The sequence below is a fragment of the Strix uralensis genome, chromosome 14, assembly GCF_047716275.1.
Source record: "Strix uralensis isolate ZFMK-TIS-50842 chromosome 14, bStrUra1, whole genome shotgun sequence".
NCBI lineage: Eukaryota > Metazoa > Chordata > Aves > Strigiformes > Strigidae > Strix > Strix uralensis.
This window is the reverse complement of record NC_133985.1, coordinates 16220572-16241051: the sequence shown is the minus strand read 5'-3', so window position 1 is coordinate 16241051 and position 20480 is coordinate 16220572. Positions and strand designations below refer to the sequence as shown.

The window sequence follows — 20480 nt, the reverse complement described above, 5'->3', positions numbered from 1 at the left end:
GCCAGATAACCCTTGGGGAGGGGGTATGTGTGTGGATGCATCAGCTTTTCTCTTTAAATGCCCCATTTTAGCATATGGTCTTCTCCTGCGTTTAAAAATACCATCAGGCAAAAATTGGGATTCTGTATCCACCCCCCAGCACTGCCTCAAGAAGGAGTGCCCTCAATTTGGTTATGTCTCATGGGCTTTATATGCAGCAGCTCTGGGTATTGTGTTCAGAGCGAGCACTCCTGTATCTCATCTGCACTCTCATGATAGTCCTGAAAGGGATGCTCCGCGCCTGTCCTGACATCCTGCTGCCTGCCACGTGCCTCTTGACCTCCGGCTCATTCCTTCCTCCACCCCCCTTTGCAGATAACAGGGAGATTCATGAAACGTGGTTTCCGCTGAGATGTTGTAGTCTGTATGGATAATGTACAGAGCTGAGGAGGATGAAAGGGCTTGGGAAATACCTGGCTTGGCAGAGGCTGGCCCCGTGATGAAGAGGTCACTGGTTCCTGTGGTGATTATAGTCCCTCTCTTTAGACTCCAAGTCTTTCTGGTTTTGGGCCCACGCTGAGAAACAAAGTGTCTGCGTGCAAGAAGGGGAAGGAAATGTGAGACCACAGGGTCCGAATTTCATGGGTCTTCCTTGCTTGCATCGCGATATTGTTACTTCTTGCTCCTTCCCATTTGGCTGCCTGGGGGCTGTTTTGTATTCGCCCAGCGCAGCAGGCTGGATTTGGCTGGGAGGTGTGGGAGCTGGCAGCTCTGCTCCTGCCTCCCACATAGGGAGTGCCCGCTGCTGGGCAGGTAGCGGGTTGGATGCATCATCCTCCACAGCATCTGGCCTGCATCAGGATACCGGGCATTGGGGTGTCTTGGTGGGGGAAAAGAAGGTGGGAAAGCGGGTCTGTGTGGTGGGAGGAATTGGTGGGGCTGGTTTGCTGGCTTTGGCTTTCTGCGTTGGGACTTTGCTTGAGCAAAACCCCAGCCTGGTCTCTGTGCCTGGGTCCTTCGTGTTTGATTTTTAACCTTGGGAGCACTGGGAAGGGAGCTTACCTGGACAGGCAGGCTCAGCCCTGCAGTGTGCTAGACGGGTTCCTTGGAGAGCAGCCGTAGGGGTTTATCTTTGCCCTGTCAGCCACGCACGTTTCTGCCTCCTTCCCCACCGTGGCTTTCTTGGGAAAAGAAGGCGCTGCCTGATTTAGACTTCTCTTGGGCACCTCAGGTGCTGCCCTTAATTGGCAGGCTAATTTCTAATCTAGTCCCTTGTGCTTGCAAGAGAAGAAGGCATCCCAAGGGTCTTTGTGCCTGGCATTCCCTGACCAGCCCTGCCTCATGTGTGTCCTCCCAGCAATCCTACTTTTCAGAAGAGCAAGTCCTGCAGACTGCTCTGTGCTTGTTCTCAGCTGTGGGGAGAGCTGACTGCAAGCCCAGCACTCTGGGTTTCTGCTCTGGAGAGCTTGGAGTCAAATCTGCATTAATCACAGGTGTGATGAGTTATGACAAGCTCCGTCTCTCCCAGACAGGAGGGTTGAGGACTGGAGGCAAGTGTCCTTCCCCAACAGGAGTTGCACTAGCAGACCTCTCCCTGAGTGTGAGCAATGTCTGCCCCTGGTCATCATGTGCAGCCCTTGCTTTCTACTGACCTGAGCAGCTGAGGACCTTCCACTGCTTTTTTAGCAAATGTGGTGGCAAATACACTGTCGGGTTGCTGTGGTTTCTAGAAGGAGATAGCCTGGACCCCTTGGGGATAGCTGGTTGTGCAGATGGCTGGCCAGGCTGTGGCGTGCATTTGATTGAGAGTTGGTTGGACAGGCTAGCAGGAATGCAAACTGGAGAGCTGCACCTGGCAGGGGTATAGCAGTGGGAATGGTTGCCAAGGCCTGTAGTTCTTGGCTGACACAAAGGAATTCCTTTTCTCAACCATTGTAGTATTATTATTATTTGTTAATTTTGTTTTTTGCTAATAGCTGGTACAGCTAGCTGATCCAAACAGGTGGGATATGCATTAACCAGTGCTTCCACTTTGTTCCTCTGTGGAGAAGCTGTCTGGGAGTTGCCCAGTAGGAAAATGCAGAAGTTGCCTCTTGGGACCTGTTAGATCAAGTACAGAATGTTTCTACTCACTGTTGTAGGAGCCTGATCTCGTCAGCAACCATCACAGAAATACAAAATGTTTAGGTGTACCTGGGTGACGTGCTGGTGGAGGGTTGCAGTAGAACATGCAGTCTGCAAAAGATCCAGGCTGGCTCTTGGAGACCTTTCTGGATGTGCTGGCTTTTCCCCAAGATCAGGCCTTCAATGCAGACCACAACCCTGTGTAACTACGGAAGGAGTTTTGATTTTTTTTTTTTTTTTTTTTTTCCTTCCCTCCCCACCACTTGCTTCTGCTGCTTATACGTGGGATGAAAGCATCCCTGCCTGAGGGTGCCTTGAACATGGTGCACTGTTAAAGGTAGATAAATAGGAGCTCTTTGGTAGAGGCATGTTTTTGCTGTTTCTGCATTGGTTGAGCCTGGGCCAGAGAGCATTGCCCTGTCCAAGGGGTAGTCCATGCTGCAACTCTTGTGACTTTACAGCTGAATGTGTGTTTTGGGCAGCTGATAAGCAGGAGCCAGGGGCCTGCCCCTGTCCTAGGAGGACCTTGGCTTGCTGGCAGCCTCCCTTCCCTCTCTTCCAAGTTCCTTGAAGAAAACAGTATGTTGCTCTCTTGAAAGTGCTGTTTTCATAGCTTCCTGGGGAGCCTTTATCAACAGGGTTTCTCCACGCATGCTGTTGTGCGTGCTTCTCAAAAGAACAAATCTTTCATCTGATCCTTCCCAGCTACTTCAGTGAATGTCTTTCTCCCAGCAATAAATAGGGTCTGTCAGGAGAGGGACCTATACCTCTAACTGGAAAGAGCATGCAGGGTGGGAAGGCTGAGTAATCCGTTTCGGCATCTGACACCCTCCAGACTCCAGCAGCTCTGCGCAACAGGCCGTGCTTGCTGGCAGAGCCACCTGAGATGGGAAGGGGAGGGCGAAGGCAAAAGTGATTCCCCCAGGGTGATGCGTGACGTGCCAAGGTGCGGGGCATCTGTTCAGGTGATGGATACATGCTTCTGGCTGCCTGTTCTCTGGTGTAGGTGCTGTGTTGGAGCCAGGCACAGCTGTTGATGTCCCTTGAGGCTGCGAAAATCAAGAACCATCAGGAAAGTGCTCATTTTGCTTTTGCTTTGGCTGCCACCTGCACTTCCCAGCCGGTCAGCATGTTGGATGTTCTCTGTTCAGGTTTTCATTTGATAATGCTGGCCAGGGGGAGCATGGGGGTGCCACCAAGTAGCTCATTGTGTGGATCTTTGTACATCTTAACAAGCTTTTCATTCCTCATGGCTGTCTGTTAGAAGCCAATTTAGAAGGTTGTTTATGAGAGCAATACATTCAGGTAAACACTGTCTCCTTCAAAATCTTTCTCACAAGTGGTTGAATTGAGGTGGGTTCCAAGCTGGATTGATGTTTAACTTGGGATACTAAGAAAATACTTCCTCTGTTTAGCTAAAGCAAACAAATCAAGAGAGGAGGGACCTTTTAAATATGATTCGCACTCCAGCTGCAACCAATACTGATTTTTTTCTTTCTTTTTTCTTTTACAGATATATTTCCAACTGATGGCCAGTCTGGTATGTATTAATTAAAAATAGAGTTCTTCAAACCTCCTTCCGCCATGCCTTCCCTGCACTTCTCTTTCTGCAGAGTCAGCACAAACCAGATTTAGAAGACTGGTACAGGAATATGTTACACATTAATTAAAAAAACAACCCCCCCAAAAAAAACAACAAAAAAACCCCTCCTCAGAAAAGCAAACCAAAAAAGCCCCATTAATATTTGGCCATTCCTGTATGACAGTGACATGTTTTATGCTTTCATGTAGTGATGACTACAACTGCTGGAAGGTGACTTTCCTCCCATACGTTGTAGCATGGCAAGTTTGGGTGTCCAGGGTGAAAGAGTTTGGGAACTTTTAGGTCTTGATCATCACAACTGAGAACACTAACGTGTCAAGATGCAAATGTAACTCAGAATTGCTACTGTTACTCTGTATGTTAGTTGTATACAGCTTGATGTGTCCATGAACCTGAAGATCTATATTTGAATTTGCAATACTTTGCAAAGATGCAGACTTCCCTCTTGGCTTGTTTAGTCTGTGTGTTGCTGCTGAGTATTGCTGTTAATGACAACCAAGATACACACTGCGTTGCCATCAGTGCAGAACCAGTGAAAACTTCCTGGCACCAGCAGTGCATGCAGCCGTGCTGGGAGGGACCCTGCAGAAATGGATTGGGGTCCTAGGGAGGGAGGGTAGGCTACTCTGGGTGGAGATCCCAAATCAGGAAGGGGATGTAGTTTTTAAAAGCAGGTATTGATGATCTCAATTCTTGCCTTTCCCAAACTACCAGGAGCTCTTCATCCAGGTTGGTGTTGCTGAAGTGCCAAGACTGAAGGAAATGTTTATATTTTACGCAGTGATACCAAGACCAGTCAGTAAGATCCTTTTGTCTCAGAGCTGTAGTGCCCTGTGGAGATGTCCTGTAGCAAATGCACCAGGAGTGGGTGTCAGTGCCCGGCTTGGCCTTGTGCAATCTTAGACACATCACTATGTCCACCCATCTTTGGCTTCACACGGGGTCACATTTCCCCAGTTCCCACGATAGTGTGAGGATAAATGGCTGGTGATTGTGGAGGCATTGCATGATCGGGATTTGGAAGTATGGAAATCAGCTCCATTGCCTTCGAGCTGATTTCAATAGAAGCAACTCACTGGTTTTGAGTGGCCTGGTGTGACGTTGGAGCCAGTGTAATTTGACTTCATGAACTGAACAGAGGGCTGGAAGTTGTGCATGTGTATGTGTTTCCAGAGCTCTAGCCAGCTAAAGAGGCTATGGTATATAACTAGATCCACTGGAACGTTGCAGAAGATGCCTCTGTAGGTGTTGGAGAAGTAACCCAAGTAGTAACCCAACCCATTTGTACGTCTTCCATGATTTTCCTGCTTTCGGAACATGTTTGAGAGTGAAATATTAAGACTGGTCTTGAAGGAGCAAAGGTATATTCCCATGTGTTGAGTTCATAAGAGGCTTTTCTCCACCCTGCTGAAGATCTGTATTCATGGGGTGTTTAGTTTTGTCTACCTGTGCTGCAGACTGGGAGATGTCCTTTGGTTGGCATAACTCTGTCCTCTGCTCTCCAGCTGGTTGGGGACCTTCACAGCTGCCTCCAGGGTGGGGCATGAGTGTGTGTCTGCAGCAGATGATAGCGTTTCAGTAAGTGCATGTTACATGTCAATAGTGTTGCAGAAAACATTACCTACACAGCTTGGGTTGTTTGGTTTCTGTTTTTTTTTTTACAATTCTATATTTTTAAGGAGATAAGTGAAAGCTTAAGCAGGATTTCTCTTAATAGTAGCTGCACAGGACACTGTCCAGAAGCCCTGATACCTCAAGACAGAGTGAAGTGTGAATGCAGCAGCCAAAGGCAGGGTAGCACGGCTGGCAGGGGGCAGCAGGCTTGCCTGGAGCATACCTGTTCCTAGCATCAGGGTGGTTGTGCAGTCCTGAGGCTGTTGGGTTTGACTCCCTTACCTCCCTTTCATTGCTGAGGTTGTTTAACAAGTTAATTTGCTCAAGTATGTTACTGCAAATCACCAGAACTCCCATATCTATGTCAGTGCCTATTTTTTAAGATTAATCTTGTAAGGCCAGGTGGGTCTGTATGACTGGTTTCCCCTCTTGGTGAGAAGTCCGTTGTTCTTCTGCCTAAGGAAGCGGTTAGCATAATGATGGAGGATGATGAGTTGTGGTAACAGAGTTGGGACTTGCATAGGTGGGGAGCCTGAGCCAAAAATCAACCATTTTGTAGGCACAGTAGCTGTAGCATGCCCCAAAGCATGTTCCTGCTTGTTAGCGTATGGATGCTGGAGGCGTTCTGCCCTCAGCCTGGTGTCACGTGCAAGCGCTATGGAGGTGGAAGGGCAGCAGTGTTTGCGTCCCAGTTACCTAACAGACTTTGGAAATAAAACTGTTCTCGGAGAGAGGCAACTGGCTTTCCTTCTGTCTAGCACAGCAGTTCCTCGGTCCTCTCCTCTCCCACATCCAGCGACTAGGATTTGGCAGCTGTAGGGTGCTTTTCAGAAGGCAGCACTTCAAACCTTGTGATCTGGAGTTCAGGTGGAAAGCTGGGAGACTTCAACAGCCATGAGAAGTGCGGGGCTGGGCTTGGTGGTGTGATGACAGAGCGGAGGGATGGACTCTCATTCCCCACTTCTGCTGTTAGAGGAGGGCTCTGAGGGCATTTCTTCACCCGGACCTCTGTGGACATTCTGGCTGTGAACACCTAACCCCTCTGCAAGGCTGCCGATGCTGTCCACCTCCCAGGACTTGCTGCCACAGGGGGTGGTGAAGTTTGATGCCTGCTATTTAAGGAAATATTTTTTTCTTGCTTTAAAAGGATCTCCTGCTAGCTTTGTGTGCTGTTCCTGTGCCCTCCTAGCATCGTACACTGCAGACAGCCCTCCTCCTCTCAGTGGAGGAAGATCCCGGCCCTTTTAGTCTCGCCTCTTAAGGGGCGGTGTAATTGCTTTTCTCTGTGCAGCTGTAGCACTGCTGTGCCCTTGTTGAAATGCAGAGACCAGAGTTGACCGCAGGGTGCAGTTGTGGATGCACTGGTGTTCAAGAGAGCGGCAAGTGATGTTCTGTCTTGGTCTCACTACTCCTGATGTTTTGGGTTTTTTTTAATCTTCTGCTGCACCCTGAGCTGATCATTTTGGAGAATTGTCAGCAGTGGCTGAGATACCTTTCTCAAGTTATAAATGCCACTTTGAATTCAATGCTGTGAAGTTTTCCATAAAGAGATGTGGGTGATGCTCTCACTGCAAGGAAGCAATTTTTAATCCTTTATAAAGAAAAGGAGGAGAGATGGATTTTTAAATTAGGAGAGAGTGAGTGCTGTGTTGCACTCTTTGTAGCTGGGTGTTCCTGACTCCTTTGGGAAGGCTCACTCTGATTAGGGTGTTCTTACTCTTATGCTGTGTATTGAGACAGGGAGGCAGCCACCTGTAGCACTGGAGTTACCGGGATTGGAGAGAGTGGTTTATGCAGCAGGATCCATGTGATTGTGCACCCAGGAAGGAAGTTGGCAGTATTTGTTATAACAAAGTTCTTTTGAAAAATCTTGAGTTTCACTGTGTCTGGCTTAAGGTGCGGGGTGTAAGTGGGGATGTTGTATCTTGTGCTTGGAGAGCATGCCCTGAAATTGGCTCAGCTGAGGTACAGTAATCCTTAAGTAGCAAAAAAAAGAGCCTTTCTGCTTGCTCTCAAAGAGTGCAAGGATATTTGGCTGCCTTGTTGTCACGATTTTAATACTCTGGATTCGCCAGTGGGAGGAAGCCCCCATACCTGTGCTTAGTTTAATCCAGGTGGTTACGGGACTGTAGGATTTCTTCAGCTCATTTCTGGAGACACCCTGCTTAGCAGGTGACCTAGGTCTGACCTCTCTAAACTCCTGAGAGTGTTTGCTGCACCTGGTCCTACCACCAAATCGCTATTGCTTTCCCTTGCCCCGAGAGATGGGGCTGGATTTCTGCCTGGTGGTGGCTTTGTCTTCCTTGGCCTCACAAGCTGAGCTGCTGCTCAGTTTCCTTTTGTTATATATGCAGTCGGGAAGCAGGTTTGCAGCTGACTTGGTGCAGGCTTCAAGGGCAAGGTCTAGCCATCACTTTGCAAGCAGCTGCTGCACAGGGGACACGCAGGTCCTGCAGAGATCCCCCTGGAGAAGTAACCAAAGTTGGGCACAGGAATCACAGCAGGGAGGAACTAAGAATGGTGTTACTTAAATTACGTCACAGTCTCATTTCTAGAAACCCAGTCTCTGTCTCTCTTCTTTAAGATGACGGGTTTTCCAGAGGCACGTTTTGTGTGGAGTTTGCACCTTTGCCTTGTGTGACCCCTCACCCCCTCCACTGGCACAGGCAGTGGGAGCTGCGCAGACCCCTCCTAGACAGCGCGAACGCTCAGAGCCAGAGGGTCTCATGGCAGGCGCTTGGCGCTCAATTCCTGTCTCTTCGTTGCTAAATATTTACAGTGAGATGTACCAGATGCTTCCCAGGAAGGGTTTTGTCAGCTTCCAAGTCCCCAGATGCAGCCGCAGAAGAGACTGACAGCCACTGAAGGGATCCCATCAGTGCGATGTCCTGTGTTCAGCAGCAGTGCAGTGACCTCTTCTCGCTCATCCTACGGGCACCGCTGGTTGTGCTGTCTCATCGGCCGCAGCGGGTCGCAGGCGGAGAGCACCCCTCTGCTGATGGCAAGAGATTAATGATGTCTGGTCTTCAGGCTTTGTTTTTTTTTTTTTTCTTCTCCTTTGAAGCTCTTCCACTGCAGTGGGAGGGGGAGCAGGTGATGCTCTCAGCTTTTGTTGCCGCACATCTTTTTTTCGGGGACCTTCTCTCCACAGCAGTGGCACACGTGTGTGACTGCTGCACAGCTGCCTTTGCTCCCTCTCTGTTCTCAGCATGGCCGTGTCTGTCTCATTCACCCAGCTGCCATGCGGAGAGAGGGGTGGACTGATCCAGACGAGGCAAACTCCCATCACCAGCTCTGATCATCCCCAGCCCTGGGCGGGCAGAGGCTGGCAGCCAGAGCGTTGCTGCTGAATGCCACCCTCGCACTGGTCACACTGGTCAGGTTCCCAGTGTGCCTCCTGCTTTCAAGATAAGGTCCAGGACGTTGGGCTGGGCCCTGTTTGTTGCTTTTGGTGCTTATCAGCTTTTGCCGCTGACAAGGTGACCCACTGTGCAGCACCGAGGATGGGGAGGGAAGGTGCTTGTGGCCCAGGGTGTGTGCTGGTCTGGCCCCCCAGGACAGCCTGTGCGTGTGTGTGTGCACTGGGCTCGCTCTCAGGCCAGGCATCCCCCTCTTGGTGTTAGAACTGGATGAGGGACTTCCCGGGTGCCATGGAGGTAGGATCTCTGGAGGTGGCAGGTCAGCTCCTCCAAGGGGGAGCCAGGGAGGGGCGGGCTCACTAGGTCATCGTTTTTCCAACTAAATATAGTTGCCCGTGCTTTCATAAGGCCGGGATTTTTGCATCACGTGACTGTCTTATCCCTCCCTGCTGGCAGGGCCGGCAGTCAGTCAGAGTAGGGGATCGTGTGTCTGAATGGGTAATAATTAACTGTTAACTAGCTTTTCATTAGAGCCTGGCAGAACAAGCAGAGCAGTGCAGCAGAGGTAAGCAGGAGAGGAGGAAAACTGCTCCTGGTCCCTCCTGGAGGGTGGACAACCCCCTTTAATTTGGAAATCAGTTGCCCCCAAAGGTGAGCGGGCTGGGTCTTTGCTGCTGTGTTTTATTAGGAGTTGGGAGTCCTGCCATGCCTTGTGTGTCTGTCCCTGCTGTCCTGTAGTCCTGCTTATGTCACCTCTCTCTCTCCCCCACCACTGATTTTTATTTTTTTAGGTCGTGAACTATCGGCTGGTCTTTGAGCCAGCTTGGAGGAGAGCCTGACCCTCTGGCTCTTCCATGATTTGGCCTGCCTGCATGCCCCGGGCCCCTGCAGCCTTGCCTCGGGCACCCTCCTCTCCCAGCGCCGAGGTGTCCTTGCTGCGCCTCGCCACCCTGAGCAGCAGCTGGATCAACTCGTGCCTTTTCTCAGGGAACCCAGCCCGCCTGTGATGGACTGATGTGGTGTTTGAGTGGGAGTGCCACTGGCTTTTCTAGCCCCTCCCCCTGAACCATTTAACCTGACAGAGTGTTTGCAGGTGTCCTTGGAGGCTTTTCTCTCTTCCATGATGGCAGAGGTATTGCTGGCTAAATGCTCTGCCAACGGGAGACTTGTATGTACTAGACAAGCTGGGTCAGGCACTGGTGCTGGAGTAGCCTCTCCTGCAGGGCTGGTGGGGTGATGGGTGCCTTTCTCCCTGCTCAGGGAAAGCAGGGTGGCTCAGCAACCGTGGGCGCCTGAGCCAGCCTGCCTCCCTCGTTTTTGACAGTTTCTGGATTCCAGTCAGCCGGGTGACCTTGACTGCGCCCCCAGTGTGATGCCTTCTGGGATGTGGGAACCACCAGCTTTCCCAACAGGGACCTTTTAGTTTAGGGCTTGGTTTTCCTTAGAAAACAAGGGGGTTCCTGTGCTGTTTCATTCTGCACGAGCCTGGCATCTCAGGGATCAGTGCAGTGGTGTGAGCGTGGATCGTGTGTCAAAAGCTTCCTAGAAAACCTCTTCAGGGAAGAGCGTTGCTTGAAAAGGCGGTGGAAGGATGTCAGTCACCCTTGAGAGGGTTCATTTACTACCTTTAATAGTAGCTGTCTGTGCCAGGAAGAATCCACGGTGCCCTTGCTGATGCTGTTAACGTTAGAAATGCCTGTCGGCATTTCTTAACCTGCTCCTTCTGGAGTGTAGCTTGGTCACAAGTTGAAGGGTTTTTGTCTTGGACTGGGAGGCTGCAGGGAGGATGGTTATGCATCTTTGCGAAGTCCAGATCCTTCCTGGCTCTCATCTGCCCTGGAAAGAAAAGTCAGACCCAGCAGATAACTTGTGTGTGTAGAGCTTATGACAGTTAAGTGCATTTAAGAAGCAATGCTGTTTGTCAGCTCCCTGTGACCAGGGCTGTGTTACATGTGGTGCCCCTGCCTGCTCTGAAGGTCTCTGTGCAGGTCTGTGCTGCCTGTAGGAGGGTGCTGTCGGCAGAGAGACAGGCTCTGCCAGTGTCTTGAGCTGCTTCACCTCCCCCTGCTCCGGGGCTGTTTTAGGAGTATCAGCCGAGGGATGTGAGGGCTTGAAGAGCTGGGAATATAACTCAATGCCCGCACTCCAAGCCCCTGACAGTGCTGTCCTGGCATGCTGTATTGAACCTGCTTGTACCCCTGGCCTCTCTCCCAGCACTTTTCCAGGGCAGACTCCCCAGCTTGGGGAGCCTGCCTAGGACACCCAGGTGGGAGTGTTCTCATGCTCTCTGTGGAGCTGTCAGATGCCCTTTTTGAAGTTATTTTTAGCGAGTGATCTTTGCAGCAGTTGCAGAGCTTACATTGCAGAGAAGTGTAGGCAGCTCCCTACTTCCTTTGCTGTTACAGTAGGGCTTGTAAGGTGGAGCTGTGTGCTGAGGAGCTGCACAAAATTGCTTGGAAGGCTTTGAGCCATGGTGCCTGCAGCTTGTTTCTTGCTCCTACTGAACAGGCTTCCCACATGCCTTACAAGCCCGAATCCTGCTCAGCCATGCAGCTTAAGGGTCTGGTCTTCTGCTTGGTCCTGACCTTGCCCATTCTACTGCAGTTTTTCTTGCATGTGCAGGAAACTTCTGATGTTGCAGAGGTATTGCAAATATCCCTCTTACCTTTGTAAACAAGGCCAGATGCTGCAAGTGGTGGGGCCTGGTGTGGTTCTGTGCAGTCGCCAGGCACTGGTGGGAGCCTGTTGACACTCACTCCTTTGTGCTGGAAGATGTCCTTGTGATAGCATCTCTTTTAAAGCTGTTGGAGAACTCCATCCAGTGCTCCCTTGGTTTCCCATGCATGCACCTCCAGCTACAACTGTGATTTGGCAGGAGGTAGAGCTGTAAAATGTTGCAAACCCAGAGAAGAAGCAGTCTGTGTGCCCAGTTTGCCCTGAACCTTGCTGGTTTTTTGTACCTTATGATGTCTTTAGCAAAACATGAGCATGCCAAGCAGTCAGTGTTATAAATCCCAGGCTTTTCCGCTTGTGCATGGAGCTGCAGAGACAAGCATTTCCCATCTCAGTCTGGCATTAGCTCTGACATATGGCTGAGGCAGGCAGAGGTGGAAGCTGCTCCTTGGTCTCTGGAGGTATCTGCACCTCTCTCTGCACACAGGGGTGCTACCAAATTGCTCCCTGGAGAGACTGAGGTCCCCTCCTGACTGCCTGTGCTTCCCAGCCCCTTTGCAATAAGGGTGTGTTGTCCACTGCTGCTCTCTTGCTGATGAAGAAATGGGTGCAGCAGCCACAGGAGGTGGTCAGGAAGTGTCTGCATGTCCCTCAAGGCTTTTTTGCCTGTAACTTCAAGGGGGCCCTCATGGGATGGACTGTCAACAAGAAAATCCTTCAGCACTGCCTGCAGCAGGTGGGCTGCTGGTGGGATGAGGAAGGCTGTTGTCAGCTTGCAGGTCACATCTGGCCTGCAGGACTGATCCTGCAAATGTCTCCAGAGAAGGTGTGGTGTTGGTGGGCACAAAGCTCGCCAGCTGTGTCCTCTGATGGCTCGGTCAGGTTCAAACTCGCAGTTGTGGAGTTTGAGTGCATGGGCAGTGATGAGTGTCACAGGAGAGGCTCCGAATCAGTGTCTTGCCCCTGCTGCTGTGTGGGTCAGGGTGCTATGGGAGAAAGCTTGCTTGAGGCCTGGAGGAAGGACAGGGTCAGGGTTGGTGCCCTGAGTTTCCCATGTTGGCAAGGTGGAGATAAACCTCTGTGTAGCTCTTCTCTATTGGCTCCCTAGGTCTCCTTTGGGGCAAGCAAGGGGATTTTTGCAGCCACGGTGGGGTCCTGGCAGGCTTGGCTGTGGCTGGCTGCCTGCTGGATCCCTCTTTCTTACGGGAATTGCTTTACAGGTTGGTGCTGTCCCGCCACACTGTCCTGTGTGTCGTACCCCAGGAGGGACTTTCCTGCCCTCCTGGAAAGACTGAAGGAGCTGGCTGTCTCCAGGGGAGACAGCTAATCCCCAGGCTGATTTTTCTCTGCCTGGACAATGAGTGCATATATACAAATAGTGTGAGTGAGTAGCAGTCCTCTTTGGTGTAAGCTGTCTAATGGTTTCTGTCTTTACTCTTCTCAGAAGTTGTCGTACCACGGTGTCCATTGGTTTCTCAGGAGGTTAATGCAATACTTTTTCCTTGCTGTGCCATTTTGACTGGGGCACTGTTCCCCCTCTCACTTGCAGCCTGCCCAGACCCCCAGGCTGCTCAGGGCTCAGCTCACCCTTGCCCAAGCTGCGCTTGCTCTTTCTCACATAGAGACCTTGAAGAAGCATTGCTGGAGTGAGTGTCCTGTCGTGTTGGTTATGAGTTGTGGTCCTTGCGTGCGCCAGGACGGTCCCATGGAGCGTGGGAAGGAGGGAAGATCGTTCAGAGGCTGTGGAGTAGTGAAGTGGATCCCGTTGGACTGCAGGGTTCGTGGCCGACTGTCCTGCGCAACGCCCTCAGGCTTCTACCAGGGCTCTGGGGAAACTGGGGATACCAGTTTGGCTCTTCCAGCCCCAGCAGGACCTGCGGCACGGAGCATGCGCCCCTGCCCTAGCCTCTCCAGCACAAAGTCCGGGCTCTTGGCTTCAAAACTGCCTTCATTAGCAGTTTTTCCTAGGTGCTGGGCTGTGGGCTGGAGCAGCTTGGGGGCAGGCCGGCTCCTTTCTGTTGACTTGGCTGCAGGGGAAGGAGGGGTGTGCTGTGTCAGGGATGGAGCGTGTGTCAGAGCTGAGGACTCTGCATTCCTGCTGGGAGCCTGGGCTGCCCTCTGAGGCTGTCCCAGCTGGTGCTGGGGTGCTCTGAGGCCTTGTCTATGTTGTACATGAGTGGTACACCAGGAGCAGGTACTACAGCTTTCTTGCTAGAGGTGCAGGTATTTTTGCAGTATAACGTCAGGTCTCTGCCCAGTCCTGCAGAGTTCATCTGCCTCCTCTAAAAAAATCTATCACAAGCTGCATTGAAGGTAAGATAAGACAGGGAACCAGGCCACTGGGTGATGGGTTTGCTTTTTCCCAGGTAAGATAGTAAATATGTCTCCTAGGCTGAGCTCAGTGGTCCTAGAGTATGTGTCTCTCTTGGGGCAGGGAGGCATATTTATCTGTGAAGCTGCTGTTGCCCTGGTTGTCTGGTGCTTGTGCAATGGCTCTTCTCCTTCCAGGTACAAGGTGTTTGCTCACCTGGATGCCCCCGCGAGCTTCCCGCCTCGAGGGCTGTGCCACAGCCAGCCGCGGGCTGGAAGGAAAGCACAAGGTGTCTGCACAGCCTTGCCCTTCTTGGTGCTCGCCGGTTGTGTTGGGGAGTGAGAATCAAAAGCCAGGGAATGCTTTGACGGTGCCTTGGCCATGGGAGGGGTTTGGCTGCAGTCCTGGCATCTGGGACATGGTGCTCCTACCTGTGCCTTGTCCCCTTGGTTGTTAAGAAATAACCTCTGCGTGGCTGGGCAACCCCACGGGCAAACGAGCTGGTTCTGGCTGCAGGCAGCAGATCAAAACTCAAGACCTGCTTATCTGTTCCTGGCTGTGCCAGCATCTGCTCTGTGGCCGCAGGCAAAGCTGCTCCTTCCTTCCCTGCCCACTGTCCCCTTGCCAGTCGCGCACCACTAAAGCCCTGGCTCCTGCTGCAGCTGTTTTGTCTGTCCACTTGCACGGAGGGATCCTTTTTTTTGGTGGGGGTGGTGGGGGCGATCAGGCAGTGCTACTACAACTGAAAATTACTTACTGCCACCAAATAAATGCAAAAGGAGGTCTGTGAAATGCCAGGAGGTCTGAGACATCTGTCAGCAGCTTTTAAGGGCTCGGCTATCAACCAGGGCAGTGTCTAGTATCCCTCGCTAGCACCGCTTGTCCTGAGCTCCTGTCCAGGGGTGAGCGACACCCAGTTGCTCCCTATTTCCTGGGCTGATGCAGTGCCAAAGGGCAGCAGGGTTTGCCAGGGGGTCTTTTCAGCAGTGCACCACAAGATACGTTGCTGTCCTTGTAGGAAGGTTTTCTTCTGAAGCCTTAGCACCTGAGGTAGGTAGCCTAATGTGTTTTGCATGGGTTGGGTTTGGTTTTTTTAAATGTTTGGGTTTCTCTGCAAGAGAACATGAAGAGCAGTTTGGGGTTTGATGTCCAGGAGCTTGACTACAGAATCGCTGATGGATTGGAGCTGGGGCCCTCGGTTAAGCTGGCGTGCCCTGGAGGGTGCCAGACATGCACAGCTTCTGCTCGCCATGGCTCTCGGCTCTGCGGACGGTGTGTCTGTCTGTCTATCCGCTAGGATGGTTACACCCCCTCGGTCTCCTGCCTTGGTCTGAGCAGTCTCCACTGTGACTTGCAGATCTCGATTCCATCCGCGCTGGCGAGAGCCACCTGCAGCTCCCACTGTGGTGCTGGCCTGGCTGTGCTCCCTGGAGCAGCCTCCCTGCCAGGCTGCAGCACTTTGCTTTGCATGTTTTGTCTTCCACAGCACTCTGCAAATGCTAATTAGTCTTCTCAGCACCTCAGCTAGATAAGGGATCCCTGTTCCTATCTTTCAGATAAGGAAAGTAGCAAAACTTGTTTCAAACAATCTCCTTCCTCCCCCACAAAGATGGAGTCCATGGCACCCACCTCTGCAGCCTGTGCTTCTGCATCCTCTTTCACTAGAGGTTGTGAGGGGGCCTCTTTGACTGGTCCCTGAAAAAGCACAAGGACATCTATGACCGTGAGGCTCCTGAGCTGAAGCAGCTGGAGGAAAGGCCTGGATGCCATTGCCACAAGCTCCGGGGCTGCAGTGCAGTGGGAGCAGGCACCCGGCTGAGATGCTCACAGTGAGAGAGGGAGCCCTGCTCTTCCCCAGCCGGGGAGATCGGTGCCTAATCAGGCTGCAGAGCAAGTTCAGTTATTTTTTTTCACGGTGCCAGGCATGTCAGTGCTGTCAGAGCAGGCAGGGGTGCTCCATACCTGTGGAAAACGAGGCTGGCTGCGGGTTTGTGCTGTGTAGCGCTTGGTGCCTTTTGAAGCTATATTTAGTTGGTGACATCTGTAGGCGTTTGAGTGGAGGATTTTAGGGGCTGTTTTGAAAGCACTTGCTCTTCCTACACTATCAGGAAAGTTTAAAAGCCTTGTGGCAAACTTTGTGTCGTGGAACTGGGATTCTCAATGAAGTGCACGTGGAATAAGTGAGGGACATGTGGGACTGCTGCTGCTCATGGGGGGAGGCAGTGCATGTGGGCTGGGGAGGTTCTGGGGAGAAAGGGGAAGATTTGGGGATCTAGCTGAGAGCTTGGACTCTCCCGAGGGTGAAATCCCCACAGAGGAGCCTTAGGGAAGGGGTGCACGTGGGTCTGTCATGCCATGTCTGACTCTGTCATATTGACACTTCAAAGCCTCCAGCTCTGAGCAAGGCTGGGCCAGCAGGATGAATCACAGGTTTCAAGGCTAGGAAGGGGACCGGTTTTGATCATCTAGGCAAAGTTGTCCTGCCTTACGCAGGAGATCAAAGCCAGCTTTGAGTGAAGCTGGGTAGGCTATTCCGGGTGTTTCCCAGGGCATCCCAAGATAGCCTCTGCTGTGCCTTGGGGCTCTCTCTTCACTTCCCTCCCACCCTCGCCCCCCACCCCAGTCTGGGATGCTTTTCTTTGAAACAAAGCCAGCGGAGTCAGCAGAAATGGTTGCTCCTGCTGGGCGTGTGGCATCTGGCATGGGCTGCCCCTCCCAGGGGCCAGCGGGCTCTCCTCTCCCTGCGGAGCACTGCTGTTGGAGAGGGGACCCTTGTACGTGCTCCTCCTGGGGCTGGTGTGTGTGAGGCAACAGCATGCTGCTCTCTTGGACTCTGTGCATGCCCTGCGTGAGCCTGGGACCTGGGACCTTGCAGCCGAACCTGGGAGGGAGAAAACAAGTCAAATTTCTTTTTCTGCTTGTAAGGAGGTGGTGTATGAGCAGGAGCCAAGACAGGTCATGGTGGGGCTGAAGTCCTGTGTGAAGTCTGCAGTGGTGTGAACCCCAGCAGTTCCACTCTGGTACCTTAAAACACCCCAGAGGCACTCAAGTGCCTAGATACTTTTGACCGTAGCAGGATTTAGGCATTTCCCAGATCCGCCTCCTTCTCTCTGTATGTTCCCTCTTGTGAACTTGCTGCCCCGTGCTGGGATGCACTGGAGATCAAAGCATGAGCTGAACAGCGCCTGTGTGCCACAGGCTTGCGCGTCCCTCTTTCAGAGCTTTCCTCTGCTCCCTGGGGAGGGCTGGCCGCCTTGGTTCAGTGATGGGCCTTGCCTGTTCAAGGGCATGTTTGTTTTGCTGTGCATAACAGCAGATCAGGTTCTGTGTGGCACTTTACAGAGCGACCTTAACTCCTCACCACCCCTCCTTCCTGGCTGGCAAGGCCAAGTGGGGAGGGCTGAGCTAAGTCAGGGAGTGCCTTCCTGTGGTGGGACGGGGTTAAAGGTCTGTTTCTTGGCCACCTGGATTGATCAGGAGTCATCTGATCTTGATGGGGCCCTTCTGAGACCCAGGTCAGAAGCTGGCTCTGTTTTCTGTTCACCTTTTCCTCTCAGCCCTCCTTTGCTGAAAGGGGAACTGGCTTGCTTCCCACCTGCTTCCCTCCAGAGCTAACACCTCCACGAGCCTCAGCTGTGTTTTAAGAGTTTTGTTCTCCTCCTCCTTCTTTTGCAGAACATACAACTCCTGCGAAAGTGGTGAGGGCTGCCAACCCGAGACAGCGGAAAGGAAGCAAGGTAAGGCTGTGCTGCTGTCCCCCTCGCTGGCCACCAGCTTCTGGCACAGTTGTCAGTGCTGTGTGAGCATCTTGAGGGTCTGGTGAGCAGACTGCTTCCTTCACAAGCCTGGCTGTGGAGGGGTTGATGTGCTGACCTGGCCACTTGCAAGAGCATGGAGGAGAACATCCTGATTCTCCCATCTCCTCTTCAACGTTTTAGTGGTGTTGCATGCTGCCTGGACTGATTTTCTGCCCAGCTAGGCTAGGGGTGACTTTCTCACCTCCCCTCTTGCAGGGAGGTGCTTGGAGCACGGTACTGGATGTGGAAAGACTCTCCCCCCACACCCAAGGACACCCTGAGTCCCTTGTGGGCTTAGCCAATGCTTTGCAGTGCAGACAGGGCAGTGCCGTGATGGAGCGCTGTGTCCACAGATCCTTTCTTCCCTTGTGCAATCTGTTCTTTACTGGCACACGGAGAGTCAGGGTAATTGATTTCAAACAAAGAGACTCTTTTGGAGGAACGAGGGCAGTCTGTTCCAGAGGATAAATGTGATGGAGGGACAGTTGCTTCTGAGGATGTTGCATGCAGTTGGGGCACATCTAGGGACATGGGCTGTTGGTGTTGGCTCCCAGCAGCCAGTGAAGACACCTCTGAAACTTGATATGGCTTTCCTTAACTGTTCCATCTTGGGGAGAGGAGGGCCCTGGGGCTGGAAGGTGCTCCTGTCTGTGAAACAGGCATGGTCCTGCATTGGAGGTGGCTTTCCCAGGAAACTACCTCCTGGGGAGAAGAGCATGGCACTTGAATGTAGAGATATGATCTTATGGGGGACTCGGGGACTCCAAGTTAATTTAGAAATAACCCCACAAGGGCAAGGAGTAGTTTCTGTGCTCAGCCATGATTCGTCATGTACCTGGGCAGCTGTTTGGGTCCTTTCCTTTCTGCCCTGCAGGTCCTCTCTGAAACCTGGAGGAAGTAGAAATGATGGTAGTGGCCAGCTCACTTATTCAGCAGAGAAGTGACTGGTGGTCCCCCATGCGGCCATGGGGTGTGTGGGACGAGGGAGCTCCTATCACCATCAGATACCTCTTTGAATTTCCCTGTCAATTCTACCACATGATCCCTTTGCTTTGTTGTTGCCAGCACTTGGTTGCAGTTGGGCACTTAAGCGAAGCTCTGCCTGGTGTAACCTGCCACTGGGTGGAGGCAGCTTCTTTGATGGGGTGTAGTTGGTTCAGGGGGATTGAGGATGCTGAAAGCTGTGTGCTTTGCCTGTCCAAGGGACAGGGCTATGATGAGTGAGTTACCTCAGGCAGCTTGGTGCCAAATGCTGCTGCTGGGGCAAAAAGTTTGGTGGGAGCTGGGAGGGTGATAGCTTACAGGACTGGTGGCAGCCTCGTTACAATCCCTGATAGACTTGTCTGCAGTTATTTGGGATTAATTTGGGTGCCCTGCTTGGGTGGGGGGAGGAGCTGTTTGTATGCGGTGTGGGTGCCACCCCCAAACCTCCCGGGGACAGCTGTCTGCAGGGCAGCAGTGGGTGGTGGCGGTGTGTCTGGAAGGGCTTCTGGCTGCTGATGCAGGGAATAGCACCCGCAGCTTGTGCACTAATGAGACCTTTCTCTTTGGATACAAGGTTGGTGACTTCGGTGATGCCACAAATTGGCCAACACCTGGAGAAATAGCCCACAAGAGTGTCCAGGTGAGAATACAAAATTGCTCTGGTGAGCAGGATAAGGCCCTGACAGACCCTCCCCGTCCCTTTGGAAGCACTGGCTGAGCCATTTGGGGTGCTGAGTGTCAGTGCGGAGGCAGCCAGGAATAGCGTGCAGGGGATTTCCTTTTAGGGCTGCTCTGTGTGTTGGGCTCCCTCCCTCAGTGCTATTCTGGGAGTCTGGAGCCTGGTCTAAGCCCCCCTGGCTGGGTGAAGCAGGTAGGGCAGCTCCCAGACCTGCTCTCCTCAAGGCTGCTCAGTGCAAGAAGGGGGCTGGGCAAAAGTCAAGACTTCCACAGGAGAAACTGAAAACACACGAGAAAGGGCTGGTGTGCCTGAGGGGCATGGCCTTCCTCTCTTGCTATGGACATGTGTGTCACTGAAACCTTTCTATTTTTGGATGCTGCTTTGCCAGCTCCTGGCTGACTGTCAGGGCATGAGGGTCAGTCACCCTTTTGCCTTTGGGGCAGTCCGGTCCCTTGTAGGACACCCCCATCCAAGGAGCACCAGGCCTTCCTGGCAGCCCATCTCAGTAACTTCTGTGCCTGGGGATTGTGTCTCGCCTCGAGTACTTCACAGCATCTGTAGAGGCCCTTGCCCTGCTCAGATACAAGCCCTTCCCCAGGAACAGAACAGCTCTGGGGAGGCATGGAGCAGGGATGCTCCCAGCCTAGGGCAAGGTCCTCCTGTTCCTGCCTCTGCCGGGACAGCTGGGGTCTGCCTCCAGCTCTTCGTTCCTCCCACCTCTCACATCTTTCCTGCACTGGTATGTCTCCAGCAGCCGCACAAAGCACCATCTCTCCGGAAACTGCCTGTCAAGAAAGACATGAAAGAGCAGGAGAAAGGTGATGGGAGTGATGGCAAAGAGAGCCTGAAAACCAAATCGGATGAGTCTGGGGAGGAGAAGAATGGTGATGATGACAACCAGAAGTCAGCCCAGAAGAAGAAAGGTAAGGCAGGACCTGGTGGGGGCTGTCCCCCCCCCCTACCGCCTTCCCGGGGGCCTTGCTGCAGGACATGGTCCCAGCATGGGGACAGCTGTGGTGAAAAGGTGTTTGCAGGCTTTAAGGGGGCAGTGTGTCATTTTGGTGGGAGCAGGGCCCAAGTAGGGGAGTCTGTGTCTAGGGAGTGTGGCAGTAGCCTGCCCTCTCGTGTGTGCTCTGTGGTGGCACAGAAAAGCCCCTGACTGTGAGTTGCACCAGCCGTGGTTGACACGTGAGCCTTGGTGGGCAGAAAGGGGCAGAGGAAGGACAAATGCCGTGAAGCAACAGGGGATGGGGGTCTGTCATGTCCCTCCATGCCCAAGAGTCCAGGTTGGAGCCTTTCTGCATCCAAGCCTGGAGGGATATCTGAGGACAGGGTTGGTCCAAAAGGCCCTGCTGCT

The 20480-nt window shown here is 52.5% G+C and overlaps 1 protein-coding gene across 1 annotated transcript in view; it reads left to right on the top strand.

The window, feature by feature from the left end:
* LARP1 (La ribonucleoprotein 1, translational regulator) overlaps window positions 1-20480 on the top strand; it is a 48521-nt gene that overhangs the window by 13141 nt on the left and 14900 nt on the right. The window contains exons 2-5 of the mRNA XM_074883791.1: window positions 3617-3643; window positions 17339-17400; window positions 19019-19084; window positions 19875-20046. Coding sequence (XP_074739892.1) covers window positions 3617-3643; window positions 17339-17400; window positions 19019-19084; window positions 19875-20046 — 327 coding nt within the window. The remainder of the gene's footprint in view (window positions 1-3616; window positions 3644-17338; window positions 17401-19018; window positions 19085-19874; window positions 20047-20480) is intronic.